The sequence below is a fragment of the Canis lupus genome, chromosome 24 (assembly GCF_003254725.2).
Source record: "Canis lupus dingo isolate Sandy chromosome 24, ASM325472v2, whole genome shotgun sequence".
Classification (NCBI taxonomy): domain Eukaryota; kingdom Metazoa; phylum Chordata; class Mammalia; order Carnivora; family Canidae; genus Canis; species Canis lupus.
In genome coordinates, this window is record NC_064266.1 from 31,723,988 (window position 1) to 31,749,308 (window position 25,321).

Here is a 25,321-nt window from a genome sequence, read left to right on the forward strand (position 1 = left end):
GCATCAAGCTTTCCGTGGGGAGCCTGCTTCTCCCTCTGCCTGTGTCTCTGCCTCTCTCTTTGTCTCTCCTCAATAAATAAATAAAATCTTTTAAAAAATTCTATATGTAAGTGAGACCATCTGACACATACTCGTCATTCTTGGACTTACTTCACTTGCAGAACACCCTCAGGGTCCCCCTGGCTCTCGATGAGCTCCCTGTTTTATTTTTATTTTTTTAAGATCTTATTTATTTATTCATGAGAGACACACACAGAGAGAGAGACATAGGCAGAGGGAAAAACAGGCTCCCTGTGGGGAGCCCCACCCATACAGGACTCGATCCCAGGACCCCAGGATCACGACCTGAGCCAAAGGCAGGTGCTCAACCACTGAGCCACCCAGGCGTCCGGAGCACCCTATTATAAAACACGCAAGGCACCTGCCCTGCTCCGTTTCTGGGTCAAGTTTACAAATGAACCACTGACTAAGAACGCCCTGAGGGCCCTCGTGGGGTTGGGATGGGCTTCTCTGCAGCCACCTTCCCCAGCGGGGATTCCAGGAGGGGAGTAGGGATTGGCCTGGTGCCCCGCTGGGGAGGGACCAGGGTGCCCTCACTCGTCCTCAGAGGGGCAGCCAGCACATCCAGGTTGGGGGTGACAGCGAGTGAGCAGGTGGCCTGGTGCCCACCCCACCCCCCAGCCCGTGTGTCCAGGCCCCTGAGGGCCGAGGGCGCCTGGCTGGGCTCCGTGGCTCTGACCCCTCCTCCTCTCTCCCCAGCCTGCTCCCCAGGGATAAATCGCTCTACCTCACCTAATCCCGCCTCCCTCTCCTCCCCGAGGCTTGCTGGAGGGGCACTGCTGAGAGCCTGGGGGCTCGCAGCAGGAGGGGAGTGGGCAGGCAGCAGGACCACCGGGAGGAGAGCGCAGTGGCACACCCAGTGGCACGCCGCCCCGACGACACCGCCCCAGGGCCGAGTCTCTTGCTCAGCCTCCCGCCAGACCCCGCAGAGGCAGTCCACCGCCCGCCACGCCGCCAGCCCAAAGAACCTGCGGGAACCTTCTGCCCCCTGACCTGCTTGCTCCAGGGCCCACGGACCCTGCTCCCCGCCCTGCACACCGTACTCTGCGTCTGGACTTCAGGCCTGGCCCCGCTCTCGTGGGCTGTCCCCGGCGGGGTGGGGCGCCTTCCAACAGAACCCCCCCTCCAGATGCATGGGCCCGGGCCCCCGGCCAACGATGTGCAAATGCGGTTTTACAGTGTGAACAAAGATTATGAAACCTCTAAACTGTTGGCTCCATGTAAGTAGTTGACTAAGTGTTTTAGAACCGTGCTGCGGCATCTGTAAGATGATTTTGTGGGGGAGGGGCGTAGTTTCCTTTAAGGTGAAAGAATTTTATATGACCCCTTATTAGCACATTTTTTTTTAAGTTTTCTCTTGAGGGAGATGTGCACAAAAGCAGCCGCCAAACTGTTTCCTCCCCTGTACAGCGAGAGCCGGACAACGTCGAGCCACACTTGGAAACGTTGCACTTTTTTTTTTTTTTAAATCAAACCCTGTGTCCGTCTATTTAAAATTGCCAACAACGACTTTTGTCTATTTATGAAGAAAAGCTGAGAACAGAAATGCAGTTCATCATAAAGTGTGTGTGGTTTTGGGGTTTGGTTTGGGTTTTGGTCCTTAAAGTTGTTTGCAGCTGTTTCCTGGCCCTGGCAGGTATCCATCCCGGTGCCCAGTGCTTCTCTCAGTTTCTTTATAATAAAATCCTGAAAAGTTGAAAATTTGCCTCTTTGTGTGCTTGGCAAGCCAGACCCAGGCCTTCCGATGTGGTGTTTGGTGGCAGCTCTGCCCAGTCAGAGCCTTTAGTGTCCTTGGGATTCGGGTTACCCTCCTAGAGGACCCTGCCTGGTGCCTGGACCTCCGGGCCGCCCTGGCCTCAGCGTGGCCGTCTCCAGAAGCAGGGCGACGATGGCGACAACACGTGCTGTCCTGGAGATGCGCAGGGGTTATGGGCATAGAGCGGCGGCTGTGCAGGGGGCAGGCTCCCCGTCTGGTGGAGGCGAGAGGTGGGTTCGGGGAGCCCTGGGGGGCCGGGTGCTTCTCCAAACCTGCGTGTAAGGGGCAGCCCAGACAAGGGACTCTAACCCACATTTCCTAACAGATGTGAGGTGGTAATACTTTAATAATAATAATAATAATAATAATAATAATAATAATGTGACTATTTTACCTGTTTCTGGAAAAATAACACTTTCTTGGTATGGAGGAGCATTGGGGAGCTGCCCCTGTTGGGCCTCGTGACATGGCTGTTTTGAGGTGAGGGCCTGCGACCCCCCCCCCCGACGGAGGAGCTCCCCCCTGCCCCCCTCCGGCTGCTCTCAGAGCCTCTCCCCCTGTGATGCCAAATCTCCCCTCTCCCAGACAACAGCCCCAGGGCTGGGGCGCAATCTCTCTATGAGCACTTTCCTCACTGGAGGGCATTTTGTAATCCACTTTGGAAAAAGAAAACCAGACCAACAACAAAACACCACGCTGCCCTGCCGGTAGCATCATTGCAGTGTGAAGCATAAATATTTCATGTGGTTACAATTTCCTTTCCTGTGTGGAGCTTGTCAGTAACATGGTGATGACTTAGTTTAATATTCGACTCTTGTTTCTGCATTTGAGAAAGCGGCATCCTTGGGATCTATGCAGACAACCCAAAATAATGAGTGCCAGCCTGGCAGGTTCTCGCCCCTGAGCAGAGAACCGCGGCACCACCCCTTGGAGGTGCCCACAGGCCAAGGCTGCTTCTCCACTGCAAGGGCCACTTACAGATGTCCAAGTAGAGTCTAAATGCCCTGCCTGCAGGTGTCAGGGGTTGTCAGGTGGCACCCCCAATCTGCCAAGGCCGGTCTGTGGTCTGGACCTGCCACACTTGGAGGCCTCCTGTCATTGCCTGGCCCCTAGAGCGGTGCCCCTGGCCCTGTAGGGATCTGCAGCCGCTGCAGCCCAGCCCGCTGTCCATGGAGCTGACCCTTCCCAGGGCCACGCACCCGCTCCGACTCCTCCGCCTCGCACCTCCTCCCACAGACACACTGGAATCCCGGCGGAGGCCCGGCCTGGACCCCAGAAGGAAGAGCCGGCTGGCCCCAAGATTGTCCAACGCTCTTCACTCCCTGGAGGGCTCATAGGAGGCTCCCCAGTAGCTTGGAAGATGGGCAACACGACCCGGAGGGGCCTTTCAGTTACTCTTAGGAGTCCACGCTGCTGAAACCCCAGTGTTCATTGGCAAGAATACAATCAGGGGAGCAGTTACTCCCTGCCCCAGCTGGGCCCCGGGGGTGCTAGGAGAATCTTACACCCCCAGGAGCTTACTGTCTAGTTGGGCAGGCAGAGAAGGAAAACAATATTTACTTATAAAATTAGAAGTTTATATTATAAATCATGAAAATATAAAACTATACTATGTGACAAGTCCGCAAAGGGCGAGGGGGCCAGGGGAATGCAGAGGAGGGGCCCCCCACCTAACTGGGGTCTGCAGAGCCTTCTGGGGGGGAGGCGATGTTTGGTCTTGCCCCGTCCAGTGACCAGGACTGCGCCGGAGGACTGACACATCGCTCTAGAGAGCTGTGCTTTCCTGATCGAGGGCCCCCAGGGGTTCTGTGATCGTCTCATCAAGAATTTTGGAGAATTCTTTCTCTGGAAGATGCTGAGGCTGAGTCCACACGGCTGCGTGGGGATCTCTGAGTCAGGAACAGGGACAGCTGTCCTCAGTTTCAAGGTGACCCGCGTGCACAGTTCATGTTCTCAAGCCCCTGACCTCTGCAGCCACGTCCTGGGTCTGGGCCAGCCTGGGCCCCCTGTGTGGTGGGGCTGCTTGGGGGTGCTGTGTGTCTGAGTGTGCTGTCTGGGTGTACTGTGTACTCTGCACGAGGAGGTGGTATGAGAGTGGGTAACGTACCCATGTGTGTTTTGTGTGTAGGGTCGGCGAGGGGTGCGTATGTGTGCTGTGCATCTCTGAATCTGCAGTGTGCATGTCTGTGCATGGTGTGCTTGGTGAGTACAAGATAAATGTTATGTGCGTTAGCTGGTGTGCATGTAGGGGAGTACACACGTGCACTGTGCCCAAAACACATACAGATGCATGCACACCCATCACACAGACATGCTCACACACAGCAAACTCACACATGGGCACATTGCACACACCCACACCACACAAGCACACGTGTGCACATGCACACACATATTCAGTGCATAGCCCAGGGGCATGCATACCATACACATCACATACCACATGCATGCAATGCCCGTGCCTACATGTGTGCTGTGTGTGCACACATACCATGCAATGATATACCACACGCACACAAACATATGCACACTACATTCATATACACAAGACCACAGCGCACATGCACACAGACATCCCCCTTTCACGCACCCACTAGACACAGAAATGCAACTTGCATACACATGACCATCACGTGCATACACACGCAGAACCAAAACTGCCCACACTCATTCACACAAATGCATATCCCTGCATCAGTTAATGTAGGAATCAAATGTTCTTGAAAGTCTGAAAGAATTCACATGCAAAAAATCTGAAGTGCAATTATAGGTTCTGGGGCTTTTAAAAAATTGCCCAACACATCAGTTATTATGCAGCTCTGCTCCCTAAATGGCCCCAAATGAATAACCCCAAACCCATGGATGTGGAAGGGCAGTCACTCAGAAGAAGCAGTGGGGCACGGTGGTGGGGAGGGAGATGGGGCACAGGGCACAGCCTGCCTGGAGGTGAATGTGTGTGTGTGCATGTGCACACGTGTGCTTGTGCGGTGTGGGTGTGTGCAATGTGCCCGTGTGGCTTGGCTGCCTGCTGGCTATGTGCCACCCCCACTTCCCCTGCCCTCCCAGGGGCCGGTAGTAACTGTGGGGTAGCGTCCCCTGCTTCCGTAGCGCCGTGTTGTAAGCTAATGTTTATTGCTGGGCCAAGTTGTGTGCTTTAACTGTATTTGTTTTCCTCAAATGAGTTTTTGTTTTTGCTTTTTGTTCTTTGGGTGTTTACTTGCCCTGTCCCTGTCACATGAACCTCTGGGACCTGACAGCTCCGTGACTCAAGTCACTGTGCAGGTGCTCAGATGCTGGTGCCAGGCTGTCCTCTCTTTCTGGAGGTGGCCTCATCCTGAAGCTCCCTTGGGTTGTGGTTCAGCCGCTCCTTTTGCTCTTCCTGTGTAGGGTGCTCCCTTTGTTCTTCTCCACAAAGAGTGCTCCCTTTGCTCTTCTCCAGCGAAGATGCTCCCTTTGCTCTTTTCCACGGACGGTGCTCCCTTTGCTCTTCTCCACTGAATGCTCCCTTTGCTCTTCTCTACGGAGAGTAAGGTGCTCCCTTTGCTCTTCTCCGCGGAGGGTGCTCCCTTTGTGGGGTTCCATCCAGTCCTCTCTCTGGTTCTACTGTTACCGCTTCCCCTCGGCCACTTGCAAGTGCCCCCTTCCCTGGCAGCTTTTAGATGTTCCCTGTGCCTCTATGTTCCCGAGGTGGCACAGGGACATCCGGGGCACCTTTGGGTGGGCCGGTCCTCCCGCCCCGCAGCCCGCCAGATTGCCTCCCCTCCGCCTTGCGCTCACTCCCAGGCCGCAGTGTTGGTATCAGAAGGCAGGAGCTTGGCCTCCTGGTGCTCTTGTCCATGCAGAAAGGGTGGCCTGTGGTCCCTGATAGGAGGGGACTGTGGGGACCTAAGCCCCCGGGGTCCTGCAGCGGTGTCTGGCACATGGGGGGCGGGGCGGGCCTCGGCCACAGCAGCAGCCCCGCTCAGCCAGCCCTCCCTCCACGCTGACAGCCGGCGGGGCGGGCGTCTGGGCCCCTAAGGAGCCACCACAGAGGCGGGCGGGGGGAGGGGGCGGGGGCTTCACCTGCAGGCGCTGCTTCTCCCATGGCTCAGGGCCCGGGAGGGAAGACCCAGCGGCGGCCGGTTGGTGTCCGGAGGCTCCTCTCTCTGCCTCATCTCGTGTCCTCGCGTGGCCGCTCCTCTGCGCCCAAGGGTGTCTAGCGCCCCCCTCCTGCGACCACATTTCCTCTTCTTCCAAGGACACGGGTCCAACTGGATGAGGGCCCACCCCAATGGCTCCTTTTGCCCTGGTCGCCTCCCTAAAGGCCCCGTCTCTAAGGCAGCGGCCTCTTAGGCGCGGGGGTTAGGGCCCCGCCGCGTGGACTCCAGGGGCCCACAGTTCAGCCCTAGGGGACACGGGCTGGGGCCGATGGGCACGTCCCACCGCTGGTCCCGGGCCACGCAAAAGGTGATTGTGAGAGACACGGTTCTGGAAGATTCCGTGTGGGTGTGTAAGTGGCCAGATCCCTCTGCTGGGAGGAGGCTGCGAAGTGGAAAGGTGCCCCACCCGCCTCGGGAGACCCGCACACCTGGCGCAGGGCCACGGCCGGGCAGGGGCTGCTGGGGAAGGCTCACGAGGTGGGGGAGAGCCAGGCCCGCCTCCCCGCACCGGGACACCCGGACACCGGGACACGGGGACACCGGGACACCCACGGCACCGGGACACCTGGACACCCGGACACCGGGACACGGGGCACCAGCGCCGCGCCCCTCCCGGGCTCCCTCCTAAACACCCACGCTCCGCCCCGGCTTCCTGCCTCCAGAGCTTGGGACTCAGGCCCTGAAAGGTCATTGGCGCACGGGAGCGGCGAGTTCCAAGGGCCTGGGAGCCGGGCAGGTGGCAGGTGGCGGGAAGAAGGCGGCAGGTAACCGGTAACAGGCGCGGGGCGGGGGCAGCGTTGGCATCCAGCCTGTTTAACACCAGCCACCCCAGCGTCCGGCCAAACGCAGCCTCCGGGCATCTGACGTGTGTCTCCCACGGAGGATGCGGCTGACGCGTGGGCTTTGAAGACAGACAGACGGCCCCGGCTTTGACTTTTAGCCTCGTATCTGCAAAACCCAGGGGGTCTCAAATCCTGGGGCCGGCGGACGACCGTGACCTAAGGCCCGGGAAGCGCCCGGTGCGGGGCCTGCGCGTAGTAGGTGCTGCGGCCGCAGCGCCGCCCTCACCGAGTCACCGAGGCCGGGGCCGGGCCGAGCGGAGCCCCGCGTGTGGGGCGGTGGCGCCCCCCGGTGGCCGCACGCGGTGATGCGGGGCAGGGTGGCGCGGCCCGCGAACGCCGTTAGACCCACAGCGCGCGTGAATCCAGGTGGGCCGCACGCCAGGGGCGACCGGCCCTTCTCCGCCACCCTGGCGGGCTCACCCTCCATCTCTCCGCCAACAGTCAGCACCCGCCTTGGGGGGAGCGGCTCCGACGACTTCGGGAGACCCTGTGCGCTCTGTCGCCCAGCATGCAAGTGATCCTAAAGCCGTAAGTGCCGGCTGCGCCCCCAGTGCGATCCTAGCGCGACCCTATAGCACTCGGAACCCCGGGGCCCCGCGCTGCCTACGCCCTCGCCTTGTGCGGAGGAGGAGCAGATGCACGCCCCGCTGCTACTGACTTTTCTGAGCTGAGAAGTGGAGCCGAGGAGGGGTTACTCTGCCTCGGAGCTCCCCCCCCTCACCAAAAACATAGACCCCCTATGGCTACCTGAAATCTCACTGGAGCCGCGTATTCCTTTGCTTGTGCATCGCTCTCTCCAGACTTCTCTTGCACAGTGAAAATCCCCTGGAACTTCCAAACACCCGGGGGAGGGGGAGTGCATCAGCTTCCTTCCCAGACGGGGGCGCCCGGGGATACCGGGGGTGCCGACCCTTCGTGCTGTCATCATCTCCAGGTGGACCCCACTCCACACGCACCCTTCACCCCACCTGCTTTCTGCCCAGAGAGGGGCCAGCAGGGGATGAGGGGCCCAGTGGGGGAGGCCTCCCTGGGCGGGGAGACCTGCCCTCCAGCTGCTGAGCGGTCCCCAGGAGCGGGAGGCCGAGGGCAGGCGTGGCCGGGTCGCAGGGCCCCCTACCAGTTCCGTCTGGAGCAGCAAGCCCCACACCAGCCCTGCTCCTCCTCCACCACCCTGCTCACTCGCCTCCTGACAACTTCCTGGGCTCTTTATCCAGCAAAATGAGGTTCCGGATACCCCGACAGAGGGACCCCTGCTTGCCCCCCTGAGTATCCTCTCCCGCTGCCCCAGAAGATTCCTGCCAAGACCCCAAGGTAGTGGTCACTGGCCACAGGCCCCGGCAATGCCCATGGGGTGGTTTCAGGTTCTTCTATGGCACAAGACACCTGCCATGAATGCTGGACGTGGCGGGGCACAGGCCAAAGCTCCCAGAGGTGGCGCGGGCCAAGACTGAGGCGCTCTCTGAGCGCACCTGAGCCACCAGGGGGCGCCCGACTCTGGCCAACCTTCCCTGACCCGCAGGCTGCCGTCGGGGCTCAGGAATGAGCCTTCTGTTTTCTCCCCCACCCCCACCGCGCCCATTCCCTCCGCCCTCTCTTCAAGCCACCCAAGGTGGTTCTGATGCCGTCATGGCTCTCTCGCCCGCACCCCTCACTCCCATTCCACACACGGTCCACAGACCCTCCTTCCCTCGGTGGCCTTTGCTGGAACCTCTGCAGATTTAAGCAGCTCCCCCCGCGTTCCTATCCTCACCACCCCTGCAGCGGTCCCTCCAAGCCCCTCTCTCCCCCCTGGGATCCCTGGATCGTTCCAGGTTTGAACCCTCTTTACCATCCGTAATCCCGAGAGGAAAGCCACGGGCAGGGACTCTCGTCTCTTTGGCAGAAGAGGAAACTGAGGCACAGGAGAAGACACTGACAGACACAGAGCGAGTGGGTGGTGGCACCGGGGAGAGAAATGGGAGGCCTGGTCACCCCCTCACTCTGGGAGCTGCCTGTGGGGGGCGTGAGGGACATAAGGGGCAGCCAGCTGGCGGGACAATCTTCACGGGTGGTGCTTCTTCACAGACGAGTCGGGACACCTACTTTGCTGCTGTTGACTTGCTGTGCGACCTCTGGCAGACCCCTCCTCTCTGGGCCTCTGTAGAGAGGGGATGTGGCCTCTAGGTGCCCCCGTGAGACTTTCTGTGACTGTAACTGGGGCCTGGATCGGCTCCATGCCCTTGGGGCTTCTGGGGTCCTCAATCAAAATGCCAGAGGGCTTTTGAGAGGGCGGTGACAGTCCTGCGGTGTTTGGTGCTGGTGATACAAGTCTCCACTTCTCCACTGCGTCCTCTCTGGCCTTTTACTCCACGAGCATGGACACTTCGTGGAATCCCACCACAGCCTGAGGGAGGCAGGTACTACTTTCCCTGTTTTAGAGATGGTGAAACTGAGGGTCACAGGAGTGGCGGAGGACTGCCATATGTTGCTCATGGAAGGTTCTGGAAGTCTGCTTTAGAAATTCAGGGTTTGCCCCAGGTCTTTGATCTGCCCCAGCAGAACTGAAGCCCTTAGGCCTCCTCTCAAGAGGTAGTATGGGAACTGTAAGAAAAAGACAGGGCTCCCAGCCTCTCTTGCCCCTTTAGCCAGTCCCTCAACCGCCCACAAGCAGACACCGCAGCCCCGCCACAGCCCGCGAGCAGATGCAGGTTTATTATTGTACAGACTGCAGCACCCTGAACCCTCACCTCAAACACCAGCCCTAACCCTAGGCCCGGGAGCTCTGCTACCCAGAGGCTTATCCCCAGCACTGAGCCAGCCCCAAGTGTGGACAAGGCTCTCAGAGCCAAGGCCCGGGACCCAGCGGCCCTGAGCAGTGGATTCCCTCAGAGTCCAGAAAAGCCCAGACACGGATGCAGAGCCACGGGCTGGCTGGGGACGGGAGAACCGCAGGCTCCTCTCTAAGAAACGCAGTCCGAGATGCCAACCTCGCCGTGAGGCCCCACGTGGGAGCTGGAGGACGGCTCCCAAGCACCGCGCGGGAAAGGCACGGCCAGTCTCGTCAGAAGCAGACTCCAGCTTGCAGAGCTGCGCTGGGGAGGCTAGACCACACCGCCAAAGCCCCCAAGGTCCACATCCCTGTGGCTCCGCTTGGATGCCACGGTCACAACCTTCCCTGGGTTTGGAGGGGCCTAGAAGCCCTTTCCCTCTGTCCCCCCGGGGCGCAGGGGCCCGGAGCCCTCGGCCTCCACCCCGCCCCGGCAAGCACAAGGGACCCGAGACCCAGTGTGGTACAAAACATCTGTAATGAGCTACATGCAAACACCATCTTCCGCCAAGCGAGCCGAGGCGCTTATTGTCCATCAGACTGCACCCACGGGGGCCTCCAGACTTGCTCTTCTCTCCCTGCGAAATGCTGGTTCACAAACAGCTTGTCTTGAGCACCTGCCTGAGAGTCTACCCCAGGGAAATCCGCCTGGGCTTCCACGCTCCTGCTCCCTCGGGGCCGCGGTGGGCCCCGGCGTGGGCAGCGGGCTAACTCTATGCTGGCAGCCCCAGGACTCCGGCAGGGCGGCCCTTTGGCGTCCCGGGCACACCGGCAGCCCCAGATGCGATGGCAGCCTCAGGCTCCGGCGCACTCGATCACAGGGGCCATCCTGAATGCCCCTTAGCCCTTCTTCCCGCTCCCACCCTGGCCACCTGGTCAGTGGCTTCCCAGCCACAGGTTCCAGTGCCTGAGTTTCCCCCCTTCTCTTGGCCCAGAAGGGGGCTAACTGGACAAGGGGGTGGAGACCGGAGCACCGTGTCGGGGGGTGTTCAAACTGAGCATGTCCATTTCCTCTATTGGCGTCCTGAACATCTGTCAGCAAGGAAGAGCATGTGTGCTGCATGGAGCCCATGAAAGGCAGGGCCTCCACACTGAGGGTGGCTCCCTTGCTCACCCGCCACGGGGATCTGTCACTCCCTCGGCACCCAGATTAAAATAAAGCAGGGCAGGGGGGGAAGGAAAGGGTCTGGGAGTTAGTCTGATGATCCTGGTCTAGTGACTTCTCCCAAAACACACAAAAGCTCAGGGAAGGGGGACCCTAGCAGCAAGGCGAGGGAATAGATGAGGATGAGGGACAGGTGCGCTCAAGAGACCAGGGCGCTTCCTTCGAGGCTTCCCTGCCACAGGGCACAGAGCTCCCGGAGGACCCCCAGCACATTCTATTGCTCTGGGCATCACTGCCACCCAGCGTAGGTGCCACGGGAGGCCTCCTTAAACGGATGTGGTGTGGATGTGAGCTGGACCCCAGGGCTCCAGGTCTAGAGTTCAGTCCTCCTTGGCCACCTGGCCTGGTAATGCTGGCAGACGGGTCCTCACATCCTCAGCAGGAACCTCTGGCTCTGCAAAGAGACCACAAGAGGCTGGGGTGAGAGAGGGAGGGAAGGAGGAAGCCCTTGAGCCAGGTTCCAGCCTCAGGCTTGATGTTCTCTGGGGCAAGGAGCCACCTCTCCCAGCCCCCAGGGCATCCGTGCCCCCACCCCTTGTAAGACAAGACCCTGAGGCCTGTCCTGGCTTTGCTGGTCCCCTGCCCTCCACCTCCCCACTGACACCTGGCTTACCCCAGCCTTCCGGTCATTAAGCTGTCCCTGCAGCCATCATGCCCAGATGCCCCGACACAGGGGCCCCCCCGCAGAGCTCAGTACTCACCCCCAGGGCACCACCTACCAGGCTAATATTGTCGCTATTTACCGGGTGACTGGACAGAGATTTCTTTTCTCCTGGGACCAAGGAGGGGCCTCCAGACCACACTACAGCTAGGACTGAGGGAGGGGTCTTTGGTTGGGGGCAGGGCAAGAGGCAGAAACTGTCAGCATCACCAAGCACAGGATTTAGGGTGTGAAGACTGGTCCTAGCAGAGAAAAGACTTTGTCTTGTAGCTTTTTCACCCTGAGACCCACAAGAGCCACTTTTGTCAGCGCAGACCAGTCCACCTCTTTCACAGGACCTTACTGAGCCTTGGCGGGGGGAGGGACAACTAACACCGGGAGTTTCTGGAAGAGAGGACTGGGGGATGGGGAGGACAAAGTCAGAGGGATTACAGACTGAAGCAGGCAAGAGAAACGGAGGGCAGAGAGAAGAGGGTCTGCCCATCTCAGGCAGGCTCAGCTGAGACTGTGGGAGTCTGGGGAGAAGCTGCTGTGCCGCATGTGATGTCTGACTTTGGCATAAGGAGCTGTAAGTTAAGGGTTTACTCTATCTTTGCCCCGTCTCTTCGGGTGGGAGTGGGTCCCTGCTGTATCCCTGGATCCCAGCAGAGTAGCTGCTTAGTAAGTGGTGGTTGAATGAATGAGTGAAGCCCCCAGTGCTCACCTGACAGGAAGCAGGTGCCCTGCACATGTTGAGCTAACGAGCTATGGCTGTGTATGTGTGTGCGTGTTGGGGAACACGTGATCTTTCAAATCACCAATCTGTTCCTGCCCCTGTTGGGGGATAGGCCTCAATTAGCCACAGGACTGATGCCCAGTAGGCAACATCCTTCCTCCATTACCCTGGTGCCCGGAGCTCTCTACAGGCTCCCACCCCCTGGGAGACACACCTGGTAGACAAGTGTCAGGTCAGGAGGTGAACGAAGAGGATGGCCAGGCCGATGTTAAGCAGGATCACCATGCAGATAAGGACGGTGTTGGGGACCTGGGAGCAGTGGAGAGAAGCCGCCTGAGTCCTTATGGCCTCCGAAATACCCGTACCCAAGACCCAGCAAGGCTAGACAGAGGAGCAGGAACTTCTGAAAGAACCCTCCTGAGAGCACCCCTTGCTTTGCTCCCTGCTGTGTCCAGCACCTGGACAGCAAGCCCTCGGAGCTGGAAGGATTCTGGGAAATGATTAACCAAACCATTTAGGGTTGAGAGGAAAACGGATGTGTCCCAAAGCACACAGTGGGCAGCAGTGGGCCTGGAAGCCAGAACATGCCTTCCTTCCTGCTAACCCTCCTGGGACCATATTCACTGGTCTCACTGAATCTTGCCTTGCTCGTGATCCCTGAGCTTCTAGCTCCCAGGCCCCTCTAATAGGCCCTCCTGGGTCCTTCCTCCACTACCAGGAAGCCCTTCCTGCTACACCTTGCAGCAGATGCCCTGCTCAGGTCGGCCCTGGGCTCCCAGGTGCACTCCCCGCCCCTGAGCTGCTTAGGGCTCCCAGCCCTCCCTTCTCCACAGCTGCCCCCTGCTCACCCGCCAGCAGGCACAAAGGCCTGCCCCCTGCCCCAAGGTGGGGCGACTCCGCAGTGTACTTTATGCCACCGAGTCCTCCGGCTTAGGCGCACTGGCCTCAGCCCACATCCCTGCTGGGGCTTCCCCGCCGTCCTGCGCCATCGCTGTCCCACTCCCAAATCCTCCGCCCCCGGCCTCACCTCCTCCACCTCGGCCTCGGCCTCCGCGGAGGCCGCCTCCTTCCGAGCCCTCTTCTTGGCCCCCGCCTTGCTCAGCCCCCGGGCCTCAGTCTTGCGGGCCTTGGCCCTGGGCTCGGCTTTGGGCACGATGGGCTTGGGCTCCAGCTTGGCGGGGGGCTCGGGCGCGGGCTCGGGGGCGGCGGCCGGCGACGGCGGCGCGGAGTCGGGCCCCGCGGCCCGGGGCTGGGGCTGGGGCTGGGGCTGGGGCTCGGGCGCGGGCGCGGGCTCGGGCTCGTCCTCGAAGGGCGGCGGCGCGGGCGGGGCGGTGCGCACGGCGTAGCTGTGGTAGCCCCGGTACAGCGCGACCTCGGGCTCGGGCGGCGGCGCGGGCGGCGGCTGCAGCGCCTCGATGGCCATGCGCTCGGCGGCCGGCTCCCCGTTCCAGGCGCGCGGGCTCGCGGGGCGCTCCCTGGCCGCCCCCGGGCGGGGCCGCTTGGGCTGCGGGGGCGTCCCTGCCGGCGACGGGGGGCCGCCCTCGGGCGCGGGGGGCTCGTGCTCGTGCAGCTGCGGGCTCTCGCGGGCGGGCGGCGGGGCCCCCGCGGGCCCTGGGCCCCGCTCCGGGGGCTCGAGCAGGCTCTCCGAGTTCTCCAGGATCTCCTGCAGCAGCCGGCGCTTCTGATACTCCGGTCCTGCGGGGGAGGGGGTGGGGTCAGCGAGGCTGGCCCCGGACCCCGGACCCCGCACCCGAACCCGAACCCGAACCGGGTCCCACCGCCCGTGACCCTGCGACCCTGCGCAAGCCGCGTAACCTCGCCGCCCAGCCAGCACCTGCCTACCGTCCAGGGTGGGCCCAACACCGTGCCAAGCAATTTCCAAAGGGTAGCTCATTGCCGCCTTTTAACAACCCTGAGAGGTCCATGCTGTTATTGGCCTCTTGTTTACAGATGAAGAAAGGGAGGCTCCGAGAGGTAACACCACTTGCCAAAGTCACCCAGCTGACAAGGGGCAGAGCCAGCACCAGCATCCAGTCCGACTGGCTCCAGTGTTTATGCTTTTCACCGTGACACTGGTTTCTTTCCATTCCTTTATCTGAAAAATGGCCTAATCACGCCTATTTCATAAATACGAATGGACGAGTTAATGGGGGAAAAATGCATGAAAAATGCAAAACTCCCGGCCTGGCACATGGCGACAGCTGTAGCTATGAGCACCCAAGGTGGAGGCAATGCCAGGAGGTGTCGCTCTTCCTGGGACCAGCAAGGGGAGTGCTGTGCAGGGAGGCAATCTAGCCTTCCAGGTATGCATCTGCACTGCAAGGTCCTCCAACTGGTCCCCTGTGGTCTCCCTGCCACAGCCAGAATAACATTTCTAAAATAAAGTCTAACCATGCCATTCACCACAAAACCCTTCAATGAGGAGAACAGCAATCTCCTACCCACTGGGCTCCCACATGCCAAGTCTCTACAGACACAGGGCTGCTGGGTTCTTCTTACTCCGCAGTGTCTTCCCACCAGCTCCTGCCTGGCTTACTATCTAGCCTCCCAGCCTGCCACTCTACTCCAATCTTCTGTGCCTTTGCACCCGCAGTCCCTTCCTCTTTGTTTGCCCGGCCCACACAGCACTACGTGGTGCCATGATTCTCAATGAACGGTCCCAAACCAGCAGCATCCAGCAGCATGGGCATTGCCTGATCCTTGTTAGAAAAGCACATTCAGGGGTCCCTGTGTGGATCAGGTCATGATCTCAGGGTCCTGGGATTGAGCCCTGCGTTGGGCTCTGTGCTCAGTGCAGTGGCTGCCTGTCCCTCTCCCTCTGCTCACCCTCCACCCCACCCCACTCCATCTCTCTCTCTCTAAAATAAATAAATAAAATCTTAAAAAAAAAAAAAAAAAAGAAAGAAGGAAAAGCACAGTTGTGGGCTCCACCCCAGACCTACTAAATCAGAAACTAAGGGTTGGCCCAGCATGCTGCGTCATGTTTGAGACCCACTGACCTGGTGAACGCTCATTCAGCCTTCAAGATTCAGCTCAAAGGGCCTCTCCTGAGGGTGGCCTCTAGCATCTCCCTGCCTGACTGGGCTAAGGGCTCCCTGTGAGCTCCCAAAGCCCCTGGTCTAGTCATACAGAATTTATGCTGTGTGGAATTTAATCCTAACGGTGACATGAGAGCTCGCTATGGACTGAGCCTTGTGCTCCCCACCTGACATGCATTTGATCCACTACCCTCCAAGAGTAAGTATTAGGGACGCCTGGGTGGCTCAGTGGTTGAGTGTCTGCCTTTGGCTCAGGGCGTGATCCTGGGATCCGGGATCGAGTCCCGCACTGGGCTCCCTGCAGGGAGCCTGCTTCTCTCTCTGCCTGTGTCTCTGCGTTCTCTCTCTGTCTCTCATGAATAAATAAATCATTTTTTAAAAAAGTAAGTATTATTCTTACTTCTATTTTAAAGATCAGAAAATTGAGGTTTACAGAGGTTAAAGAACTTAACAAGGTCGCTGAGCTGGTCAGCAGCGGAGTCAGGAGGCAAATACAGGCCTCACTCCCTGATATGCTGCCTTGATGATTCTCTGCTCCTCTAGATTCTGGATCCCGGAATCCCAGTTTTGTACCCCAGAGCCCAGCACAGTGCCTGACACATGGGCAGCACTCAATGCCAAACTGAAAGGGATGAGCAAGAGCACGAAGGCTTTTTGCCTCATCCACAGAGACTCCTCTCTTTACTAAGCTTCATCAGCTCAACTGTCAGCCCTGCCTGCAGGAGAGCAAGGAAGCAGCCTAGAGAGGGTCCAGTCCACAACTGAGGATCTCTGATTCCCCCATCTCAGCATGAGTCCCTAGTGTTACTCCATCCTATGCTTTCACCATACCACCCCCCACCCCCCATTTCTTGAACTCATGGACATTTGTGGACCCACTTGGGCATCTCAGCTTCCCAACAAACAAAAAGAAAAATGGTCCAACCCTGGGGGACCTCCCCTCACCCTGTCCTGCCCGTCTCCACCCTGGCTGGCCCTACCTGGCTGGTAGAAGTCTGGAGCCAGCTCCCTGGCCAAAGTACGAGCAATGTTGGACTCCTGGTTGGCAGCGAGGGCGGCCTGTTCTGCTGCTTCAGCTTTGGCCTTGGCGTGGCTCGTCCTAAGGAGACAACATACATAGTAGAGACTCAGGATCCCTCCAGAAAACCAGATCTCTGCCCACAAAAGATACATGAACAGAGCATTCATTCAATGGATATGTATTGAACCATGTGGCCCAGACTACTGTGCATCCCCTAGGCCATTTCCTCTTCCTCTGGGCACACAGACGGGCTACATTTCCCCTGCAATCAGTGCGGTCAGGTGACTGAGTCCTGGCCAGTGCACTGTGGGAAGACATGATGTATGCTGTTTCCAGGCCTGGCCCATAAAAACCTCCTCTACAGTCTTCTACATTGTCTCCTTTCCCCCTGTTGCCGGGTGAAAGGAGGGAAGGCCAACACCCCGAATGGGGAATTTAACCTCTTTTGTGTCACAGGCCCCTTTGGCATCTGGTGACTCTTAGGAACCCTTTCACAGAATAATATTTTAAAATACATAAAATACATAGGATTACAAAGGGATGCAATTATATTGACACACTGTTACCAAAATATTTAAAGGAACAAATCTGTAATATAATGCATGTCCTTCTTTATTAACACATCAAAATGTCTAAGTGTACTTACTACAATGTTTAAAGTACAGATCAGTATAAAGGACTTTTGAGAGATATCTGCAAAAGGGGCACCTGGGTAGCTCAGTGGGGGGGACCATGTGGCTTTTGATCTTGGGAGTCTGAAGCCCACATGGCGTATGAAGATTACTTAAAAAAATAAAAATAAAAAATAAAAAATAAAATAAATAAATAAAAATATAAAAAATAAAATAAAATCTTTATAAGAAAGATATCTGAAACAATAATAATGTGATTTCCACTGGTGACAAAGTCACAGATATTTCTACTATTACGATGGTTTATTGCCTACCTCCATCATTGAAGCAAATGCTACATTTCAGTAAGAGGTCAGTAAAAAAGATAGTTTTCCCATCTGTTGTAGACACTTGTGGTGCCCTGCCCAGATCCCTTCTCTGGGGAAATGCACCCAGCCCTAGCTCCTGTACTGGCTGCTAATGGCTCACTGCTGTCCCAGGTAACTGCACCCAAGAGAAGCCACGTTGGGTGGCAGCTCACAACTAATGACCTACGACACCCACCAGTCCCCTTCCTGCTCCAGGAGGAACCAACTCTGTGGTACAAGCCAGGCTCCAGAACCCCCACCATGGGGTCAGACTGAAGCAGGACTGCAGGTGAGAGCACATCCTTCCTTGGTCACTTCTCAACTCTACTCTGCTTCTGTCACTAACCCTCTGTCCTGAGAGTGTCCCCTCAAAAAAATAATCTGCTCGAGAAGCCCCACCTCAGGCTCAGCTTCTAGGCCATCTAACTAAGACAGCATCCAAGTTCACAGACTCCCTGAAACCCCCTGTGGGCCCCACGTTAAGAAACATAGTGGAAGGAACGCAGGTCCAGAAATGATTCTTGCACAGTGCAAAGTTCCCTTGCCACAGTCCCACACTGGAACATGGCACATTTAGGTATTAAACATTCAATATGGAACATTAAAGCAGGCCTTACATGTTTGCTGTGTTAACCACCTGAGATTTCAGGGATGTTTGTTTGTTTCAGCTGCTAGTCTAGCCAGGAGCACTTACTGAAATAATAATAGCTTCATTATGAATGGGCCAGGTACCATTCTAAAGGAATTATGAAGATTATCTTGTGTAATCATCATCATACCTTAGGAAAGCCGGTGCCGTTGTTATTTTCCAGATTTTACAGAAAAGAAAGTGGAAGTACAGACAAGTGAAATAATTTGTCCTGGGCCTCAGGGTCATGAAGTGCAGGAGTTAGGATTTTGAACCCAGGCAAGATGACTCCAGTGACTATGTGCTTGAACACTACCCTGGAACATGTGCCACGCTTGGCCAGGAGCCAAGGGCAGAGACTCCGTGGGGAAGACAAACCCTGTCCCTGTCCTCACTGTCAAGTGAGGGAGGAAGGTGGTAAACAAACAACAAAACATCTCTAATAAAATGTGATTAAGTGAAAAATCCTCAACTGCAACTGTGAGAAGTGTTATGAAGGAAGAGTATAGAAGGCAGTGAACATGGACAGGAAGATGGTATAGATTGGTGGCAGGGGTGGAGTCAGGGAAGGTTTCTTTGAGAATGGGGCATTTAAGTTGAGATAAAGTTAGAAGAAACAAAAGTTAGAGCCGTAATAACAGGACAGGTGGGGACAGCAAGGCAGGTAGAGGAAAGAGCACCTGAGAGAGACAGCAAGAGCTCAGTGCCTTTGGGCAACTGAAAGGTCAACTCAGTGTCCACACTGCTGATGAGTTTGGGGAGCTGATGTGTGTTTGTCTTTGTATCTCAGTCTCCAGTGTCTACAGAATTGGGCCTGGAATAAGGGATATAGCTTTTATGAAGCTCCTTCCACAGGAAAGGCCCTTTACCTATGCTATCCCCCTCAATCCTCAAAACTGCCTGAGGTGGTTCTTACTGTTCGTACTTCACACATGGGGAAACTGAGGCTCAGAGAGGTTATCTTCTCAAGAAAGCACACTGATGGTTAACCCAAAGCATTTACTATTTGCCATGGGGTTTACAGAAATGAACTCATCTGATCCCCAATCACGCTGGATGGCAGATGGTACGACCACCATTCCTCTTCACAGAGGAGAAATGCAGGGCACGAGGTTTTAAGGAACTAATGCAACTGGCAGAGGAAGACTTCAAACCAAGGCCTTCTGGGCTCTAGAGTCTGTGCCTTTGACCACAGGCTATACAGTTGATAATGAGTGGTGGCAGTCAGACCTAGAACTGACTTCCAAGCCCTGCCCTCTGCTATGCCACACTGCCACAGTAATGGTTACTAAAGGAAAGAATACACAAAGGTGGGGTGCCTGGCTGGCTTAGTGGCTCTTGATCTCTTGATCTCGGGGTCATGAATTTGAAGCCCACATTGGATATAGAGTTTACTCTAAAAAAAAAGGAGTACATAAATGAGCTCATGCACGTGCACAAGTCTGAGCAAAGGGGCACCACAAGGAATAGCCCAGAGCACAATTTTCGATTCCAATTTTGGCTCTGCCAAGGCTGGCACTAAGGTGAGACAAGTGAGGCATTTACTGCAGGCTCAAAATTTAGGAAGATGTGAAAAACTCAGGAAGCAAGATAAAACGATACTTTAAAGCAATATTTTTAAAAGTCAGAAATAATGCCAAAAATCCTTAATGAACAAGTTATGATCAAAATTTAAATAAAAACTAGATCAGACCCTATACTTCTGCATGACCTTGCTCATGTCACCCGAGTCCCAACCCCATTGAGACTCCAGTACTGTGAGTGCGTAGCTCTGCCTCTCTGTGCCCCAGTTTCTTCATCTGTATGATGGAGATCGTAATTCTACCCTCTTGGAATTGCTATGAAAACTAACGATTTAAGAGGCAGCATATGAAAGTGTTTAGGTCAGGATGGGTCTGAGTGGAGAGGGTGGTGATGGTGGTGGAGGTGGTGATGGAGGTGGAGGCAGTGGTGATTCATGAGGTAGTGGTGGTGGTGGTGTAATGGTGGGAAAGGTGGTGGTGACAGTGGTGGTGATGGAGGAGGTGAGGTGGTGGTGGTGGTGGTGGTGACGGAAGTGATGGTGGTAGAAGCAGTGGTGGAGTCAGTGATGGTGGTAGTGACAGTGGTGACAGTGGTGGAGGAGATGGTGGTGGTGGAGAAGGTGGTATTGGAGGTAGAGGTGATGATGGAGGATGTGGTGGAGGACATGATGGAGGTGGAGGTGATGGTGGTGGTGGTGGAGGAGGTGGAAGTGATGGTGATGGTGGAGGGGAGGAGGTGGTGGTGGTAGTGGTGAAGGAGGTAGTGTTGGAGGTAGAGGTGATGATGGAGAAGGTAGTGGTGGAAGACACGATGGAGGTGGAGTGATGGTGATGGTAAAGGAGGTGGAGGTGATGGTGGTAGAGAAAGCAGTGGTGGTAGAGGTGGTGATGAAGGAAGAGGAGGAGGAGGAAAAGATAAGGTTTATGACAACAGAACTGAATGTGGTACGTGCATATCCCCAGGTTCATATTCGCCTGTACACAGATGCATGTGATTCAAAGTCCTACACTTTCCAGAAACACTTCCCTGGAAACCTGAAACCCCAGGTCAGGCGGGGAGGAGGGAAAGGGCTGGGCAAACCTTCAAACAGAGAAAATGTCCTTTTTTGGTAACACAAGCTGGATGGTGCTTGCTTGTTTCCTGGTGCCCGGGGAAGCTGTGTTGCAGGACTCTTCCTAAGGCCAGCATGACGGCTTGCACACAGAGCCCCAGAAGCACTGGGGGATCAAGCGTGGACCCCGCCCAGAACAGCCAGAACAGGGGTGGAGAAAGGGGCAATGAGGGCTGCCGTGTTCAAAGGAAGCACACCTCCCCTTCCCTGTGTCTGTCAGTCTGGCTGACTGAACCCCTTATCAGCCCCCCCCCAGGCCTCTGGTCTCAGGAGTGGCTCCCAGCCTTCGAGCCAGGCACGCCAGTGTTCTCCCGCTCCCTCCTCCTCCTCTCCTTGCCGCAGCCGCAGCCAAGGCCATGACTCACCAGGTCCCCTCTCCTACTCCTGCTAGGGCTCCAGCATCTGCAGCCTCTCCCTCCTTCGTCACTGCTCCTCAAAGCCCCCGACGTGCTCCCTACAACTGACTGCAGTGGCACCGTGGGCTGGCTTAATCCAGTTGTCCAGCGGCCTCAACTCTTGCTTAAAATCTTTGCAAGGCTTCCTACCACGCTCAACATAAAGCCCAGGGCACTTAACACAGCCTCGGGGCAGGGTCTATCACCAGCTGCCTCCACAGCGCAGCCCGAGGCCGGCCAGAGGGTGAGGGCGGAGGGCCTGCTGCTGCCCAGAGGCCCTTGTAGGCCGCGGCCACTCACAGTGTGGCCCCATCACCCTCCCGGGCCCTTCATCACCTGGGAGCTTGTCAGAAATGCAGGTTCTCAGGCTCCACCCAGACCTGAGTCAGAGCGGCAGGGGGAGGAGCCCAGGAGTCTGTGTTATCAGCCCTCCGGAGGCTTCCTCGGCTCACTGAAGTTTGAGAAGGTGTCCTGGCAGAGGGAAACCAGCTGGGCAGCTCCCCGCCTGTCCAACTGCCAGAGGGGCTTCGAGTGTCTCTCCTCAAACACCAGGATCCCTCTCAGAGTCCAGGTCCTGCTAGGGAAACGCTGGACCCACTTCTCCTCTGACCCCTCCCTGTGCCTGGGCTGAGGCCGCAGGGGGAGGGTCTCCGAGTGTGGCTCTGACCCACAGGGGGAAAGGAACCAGCAGAAACTGGGGCAGGGGGAAGGGCAAGGATCAGTCAGTCTTCTTGATTTCATTCGGATTATCGTTCGTCAGCAGGGTTAAAAATAAGGCTGGTGGTTCTGGGATAGGGGCAGGGCGATAACCCAACAGAACCACTTCTGAGAGCATTCCCTTCCCCCAGCCCTTTCCCCCAGCCCTAGGTCCGGGCTGCAGCTTCCCCCCCCCCCCCCCCCGCATGGATGGTTTCAGGGCCTAAGGGGGATACCTGCTGGACTCACCCCTGACTCCAAGTCTTTACTCAGGCTGTTCCCCCACCTAGAACACTCCTCACCTCCGTCCACCCTCCCAGTCTTAAAGAGCCAGCTCAAGACTCACTTCTGCATATTGATTCACTCATTTAATACAACTTTCTGGAGTGCCTACTGTGTGCAAGACACTGTTCTGAGTACTGCGGACACAACAGCAAAGCAAACATCCAAAACCCCTTGCAGAGCTCATATTCTACTGCAGGGGGTTGGCAAACTGTGTCAGCAGGCCAAATCTAGCCCAAATCTAGCCCACTGCTTGCTGCTCTACTGCCTGGAGGCTGAGACTGGTTTATATACTTTTGAATGGTTGAATGAAAAAAAAAAACCAAGAGTAATATTTTCTGACACGTGAAAATTACATGAAATTCAGGTTTCAGTGTCCATATAAATAAAGTTTTACTCAAATCCAGCCACACCCATTTGTTGACACATTGCCTAGAGTTAAGTAGTTGCCACATAGACTGTGACCTGCAAGGCCAAAAATATTTACTGTTTGGTCTTTTACAGAAAATGATTGCTGATCCCTGTTTTTTTTGTTTCTTGGTTTTTTTTCTGATCCCTGTTTTAATGCATTCACTCAACAACTGTCTCTTCTACTACTACTATTAACAATACTGGGCAGCCCGGGTGGCTCAGCGGTTTAGCTCCTGCCTTCAGCCCAGGACGTGATCCTGGAGACCCCGGATCGAGTCTCATGTCGGGCTCCCTGCATGGAGCCTGCTTCTCCGTCTGCCTGTGTCTCTGCCTCTCTCTGTCTCTCATGAATAAATAAATAAATAAAGAAAATTAAAAACAAACAAAAAAAAACAATATTAACCTGTTCCTTGTTGTTTGTGCCCTGCTCTGTACTGTGGTCGCAAATGACCTCAGAGAGAGGGAGTCCCTTTTTCAAGGTCACAGCTAGCAAAGTGCTCTTACCCATTACACCAAGCTGCTACCCTCTTCCCACCGACTCTGGGCCAAGTCCTCCATGTGCTGGGACCAGGGATGGGGATGAACAGGACCCAGAAGCCACGTGAAGAACTCACAGCCTAATGTCGCCCTGCCAAGACAACCACACAACATCCCTGAAAACCAATGAATGAACAGGGGCATAGAGCAAAGCCTCTAAACTGCTTGGTAGAGTGGCTAAGAGGGGGAAACTCCAGCTAGGTTGCTTGGGTATAAGGTCCGAACTCTGCCCCTTACACCTTTTGGCAAGTCTGAGCTCCCTGAATCCCAGTCTCCTCCTCTGTAAAATGAGGATAATAACAGCACCTAGTGGATAAATGATGTAATGAATGAACAGTCATTTGGCTCTTAGAGCAGTAGCCAGGCCACAGGAAGTGCATATAGTGCTTGTTAATAAAATAAAAAAGCATAATTTTTGGGAGGAGACTAAAAATCCTGAATGTACACATGCCACTTATTTGTTAAATAAAAATTAGACCAATGTTTTCATTTTTAAAATGAAAAAACAATCTTCAGAATAAGGAACCCATGGTATGTTTGGAGGACAGAAGTGGGTAATGAAAGGCCCCAGCTCAAACCTCTGCCTGCCTGTCTGGAGGCTGCAGAGGCAGTTGACAGGGATAATGCTGCCAAATGTCTTCCTGCAGTGAGGGATGCTTCAGATGCCACTGCCCTGTCCTCTCCCAAAATAGCCCCTCGCCCACAGCTCTGGCTGGCCATGGCTATTTCCTACAGAACAATCATGGTCCGAGTAATCACCAGAAGGAACTACAGCTGGGGTGTTCAGACACACGCTCAGAGAGCTCCCTGGAAGAAAGTCCTCTCCCTTCCCCAAGGATAAGCCAAGAGCACAGTCAGGGAGTCCTGACTGATGGGGGAATATCCTTTCCACCTCACCCCACTCCCAGACTTCATTTGGCAAATGGGGCTAAACCCCTGCTGGGAAGCCCCTCCCTAGAGCGGTTAAGGGCAGACGCTCAAGTCCAAATCAAGAGCCCCACAACATTTGAGGTATCTGAGCTTTGCTCACTGGTCTCAGTCTCGTCAACTGTAAAATAGGGATAATAATACTTCATTAAATCCTGAGAGTGTGGAATGAGCACATAACGAATATTAGCTTTCATTTTCTTGGTTTTTGTTACTATTGTAACAATGCTGACCAGCAATTCCTTTCAGAATCCTATGGACTGAGTGACTGGGTGACGGGCACTGAGGGGGGCACTTGACGGGATAAGCACTGGGTGATGTATGTTGGCAAATTGAACTCCAATTAAAAAAAAAAAAAGAATCCTATGGACTGCCCACAATTGGGACATAAACATGCATTCTTGTAGAAGGATATGTCATCTGAAACCTGTTTTAAGGTTCACCCATTTGCAGGTGGATCCATCCTTCATTCTTTCCTACTGCCAGACATACTCCATAAACCAGACTGAGCTCACCTGCATCTCAGTAGGTGGACATTTGGGCCGTTTCCACCTTTTGGTTGCTATGGACATTTGTGTACAAGTTTTTATGTGGTTCTATGTTTTCATTTCTCTTGGATGCACACCTGGGCATAGAATTTCTTGGTCATATGGTAACTCCATATTCCAGGCAAGGAGCTGCCAGGCTGGTTCCAAAGTGGCTGCACCATTTTAGATTGTCCCTGTAACATAGGAAGGCTCCTGTTTCTCCACATCCTCGCTAACACTTGTTATTAGATCCATCTTTTAAATTTTATTAATACTGGTGGTTTGTGAGGTGCCATCTCAACATGGTCTTGATTTGCATTTCCTGGATGGCTAATGATGTTGAGCACCTATTCATGGGCTTCATGGCCATTAGTATATCTTTTGAAGGGAAATGTCTATTTGGATCCTTTGCCTTTTTGTAATTGGGTTTTTGTCTTTTTAGTGTTGAGCTGTAAAAGTTCTTTATATAGTCTAGATATAAGTCCCTTATCAGTGCCAATCCCATGTTGCAAATATTTTTCTCTCCTGTGGGTTGTCTTTTCACTTTCTTGATAGTGTCCTTTGAAGCATAAGCGTCTTTAAGTTTAAGAAGTCCAGTGTACCTGGTGTTTTTCTTTCATTGCTTATGTTTTTGGTGTCAGGTCCAAGAAGGCTTTGCCTAACCTGTGATCGCAAAGTATTTTCCTCTAAGAGTTTTCTAGTTTGAGTACTTACGTGTAAATCCATAAGCATTGCTTCTAATAAGGAAAAAATGAGAAATAACCTAAGGGTTATGCTGTCCTGTGAAGTAGGCACTACCATCATTGTACAAATGAGAAAACTGAGTCACAAAGAGCTTACATGGTGTGTCCATTATTATTATAATGAATGCTGGGCAAGACATGGAAGGAAGTAGAATCTGGTAAGAGAGATGAGACTAGATGAAAGGGCCTGAGAGCAGAACAAACAGAAGGCTACACAGCAGGAGTAAGCCCATCTGGTGTGTTACACGTCCATAATTTGTCTTCTGTTATTTTATATTATATATTATAAAATATAGAGTATAAAATGGCATGGCTTCATTGTAGAAAAGTTTTGAAATTAAGCAGGTTTCCTTTTTTA

The 25,321-nt window shown here is 55.1% G+C and overlaps 2 protein-coding genes and 1 long non-coding RNA gene across 9 annotated transcripts in view; 2 read left to right on the forward strand and 1 right to left on the reverse strand.

Moving 5' to 3' along the window:
- The window catches only part of TOX2 (TOX high mobility group box family member 2), a 139,253-nt gene extending 137,492 nt beyond the window's left edge, over positions 1 to 1,761 (forward strand). For all 6 annotated transcript variants that reach the window (XM_025470136.3, XM_025470134.3, XM_035705402.2 and 3 more), the window contains one exon: positions 760 to 1,761. In XM_025470136.3, coding sequence (XP_025325921.3) covers positions 760 to 796 — 37 coding nt within the window. In that variant the 3' untranslated portion in view covers positions 797 to 1,761. The remainder of the gene's footprint in view (positions 1 to 759) is intronic.
- A 4,654-nt stretch (positions 1,762 to 6,415) lies between these two features.
- On the forward strand, positions 6,416 to 9,303 carry LOC125753571 (uncharacterized). Its single transcript, XR_007405700.1, has 3 exons — positions 6,416 to 7,325; positions 8,609 to 8,726; positions 8,862 to 9,303. It is a non-coding gene; the product is annotated as an uncharacterized LOC125753571 (long non-coding RNA).
- Positions 9,304 to 9,457: 154 nt separating this feature from the next.
- Positions 9,458 to 25,321, reverse strand: part of JPH2 (junctophilin 2) — a 64,705-nt gene continuing 48,841 nt past the window's right edge. Inside the window, exons 3-7 of one of the 2 annotated variants that reach the window (XR_004808820.2) lie at positions 16,163 to 16,281; positions 13,172 to 13,839; positions 12,359 to 12,453; positions 12,133 to 12,242; positions 9,458 to 11,162 (exon numbers count right to left, since the gene is read on the reverse strand). Coding sequence is in view for 1 of the 2 variants with exons in the window: in XM_025470132.3 (XP_025325917.3) it covers positions 12,373 to 12,453; positions 13,172 to 13,839; positions 16,163 to 16,281 (868 nt within the window). In the remaining variant the exon portion in view is untranslated. The remainder of the gene's footprint in view (positions 11,163 to 12,132; positions 12,243 to 12,358; positions 12,454 to 13,171; positions 13,840 to 16,162; positions 16,282 to 25,321) is intronic. The other variant, XM_025470132.3, reaches the window with a different exon arrangement.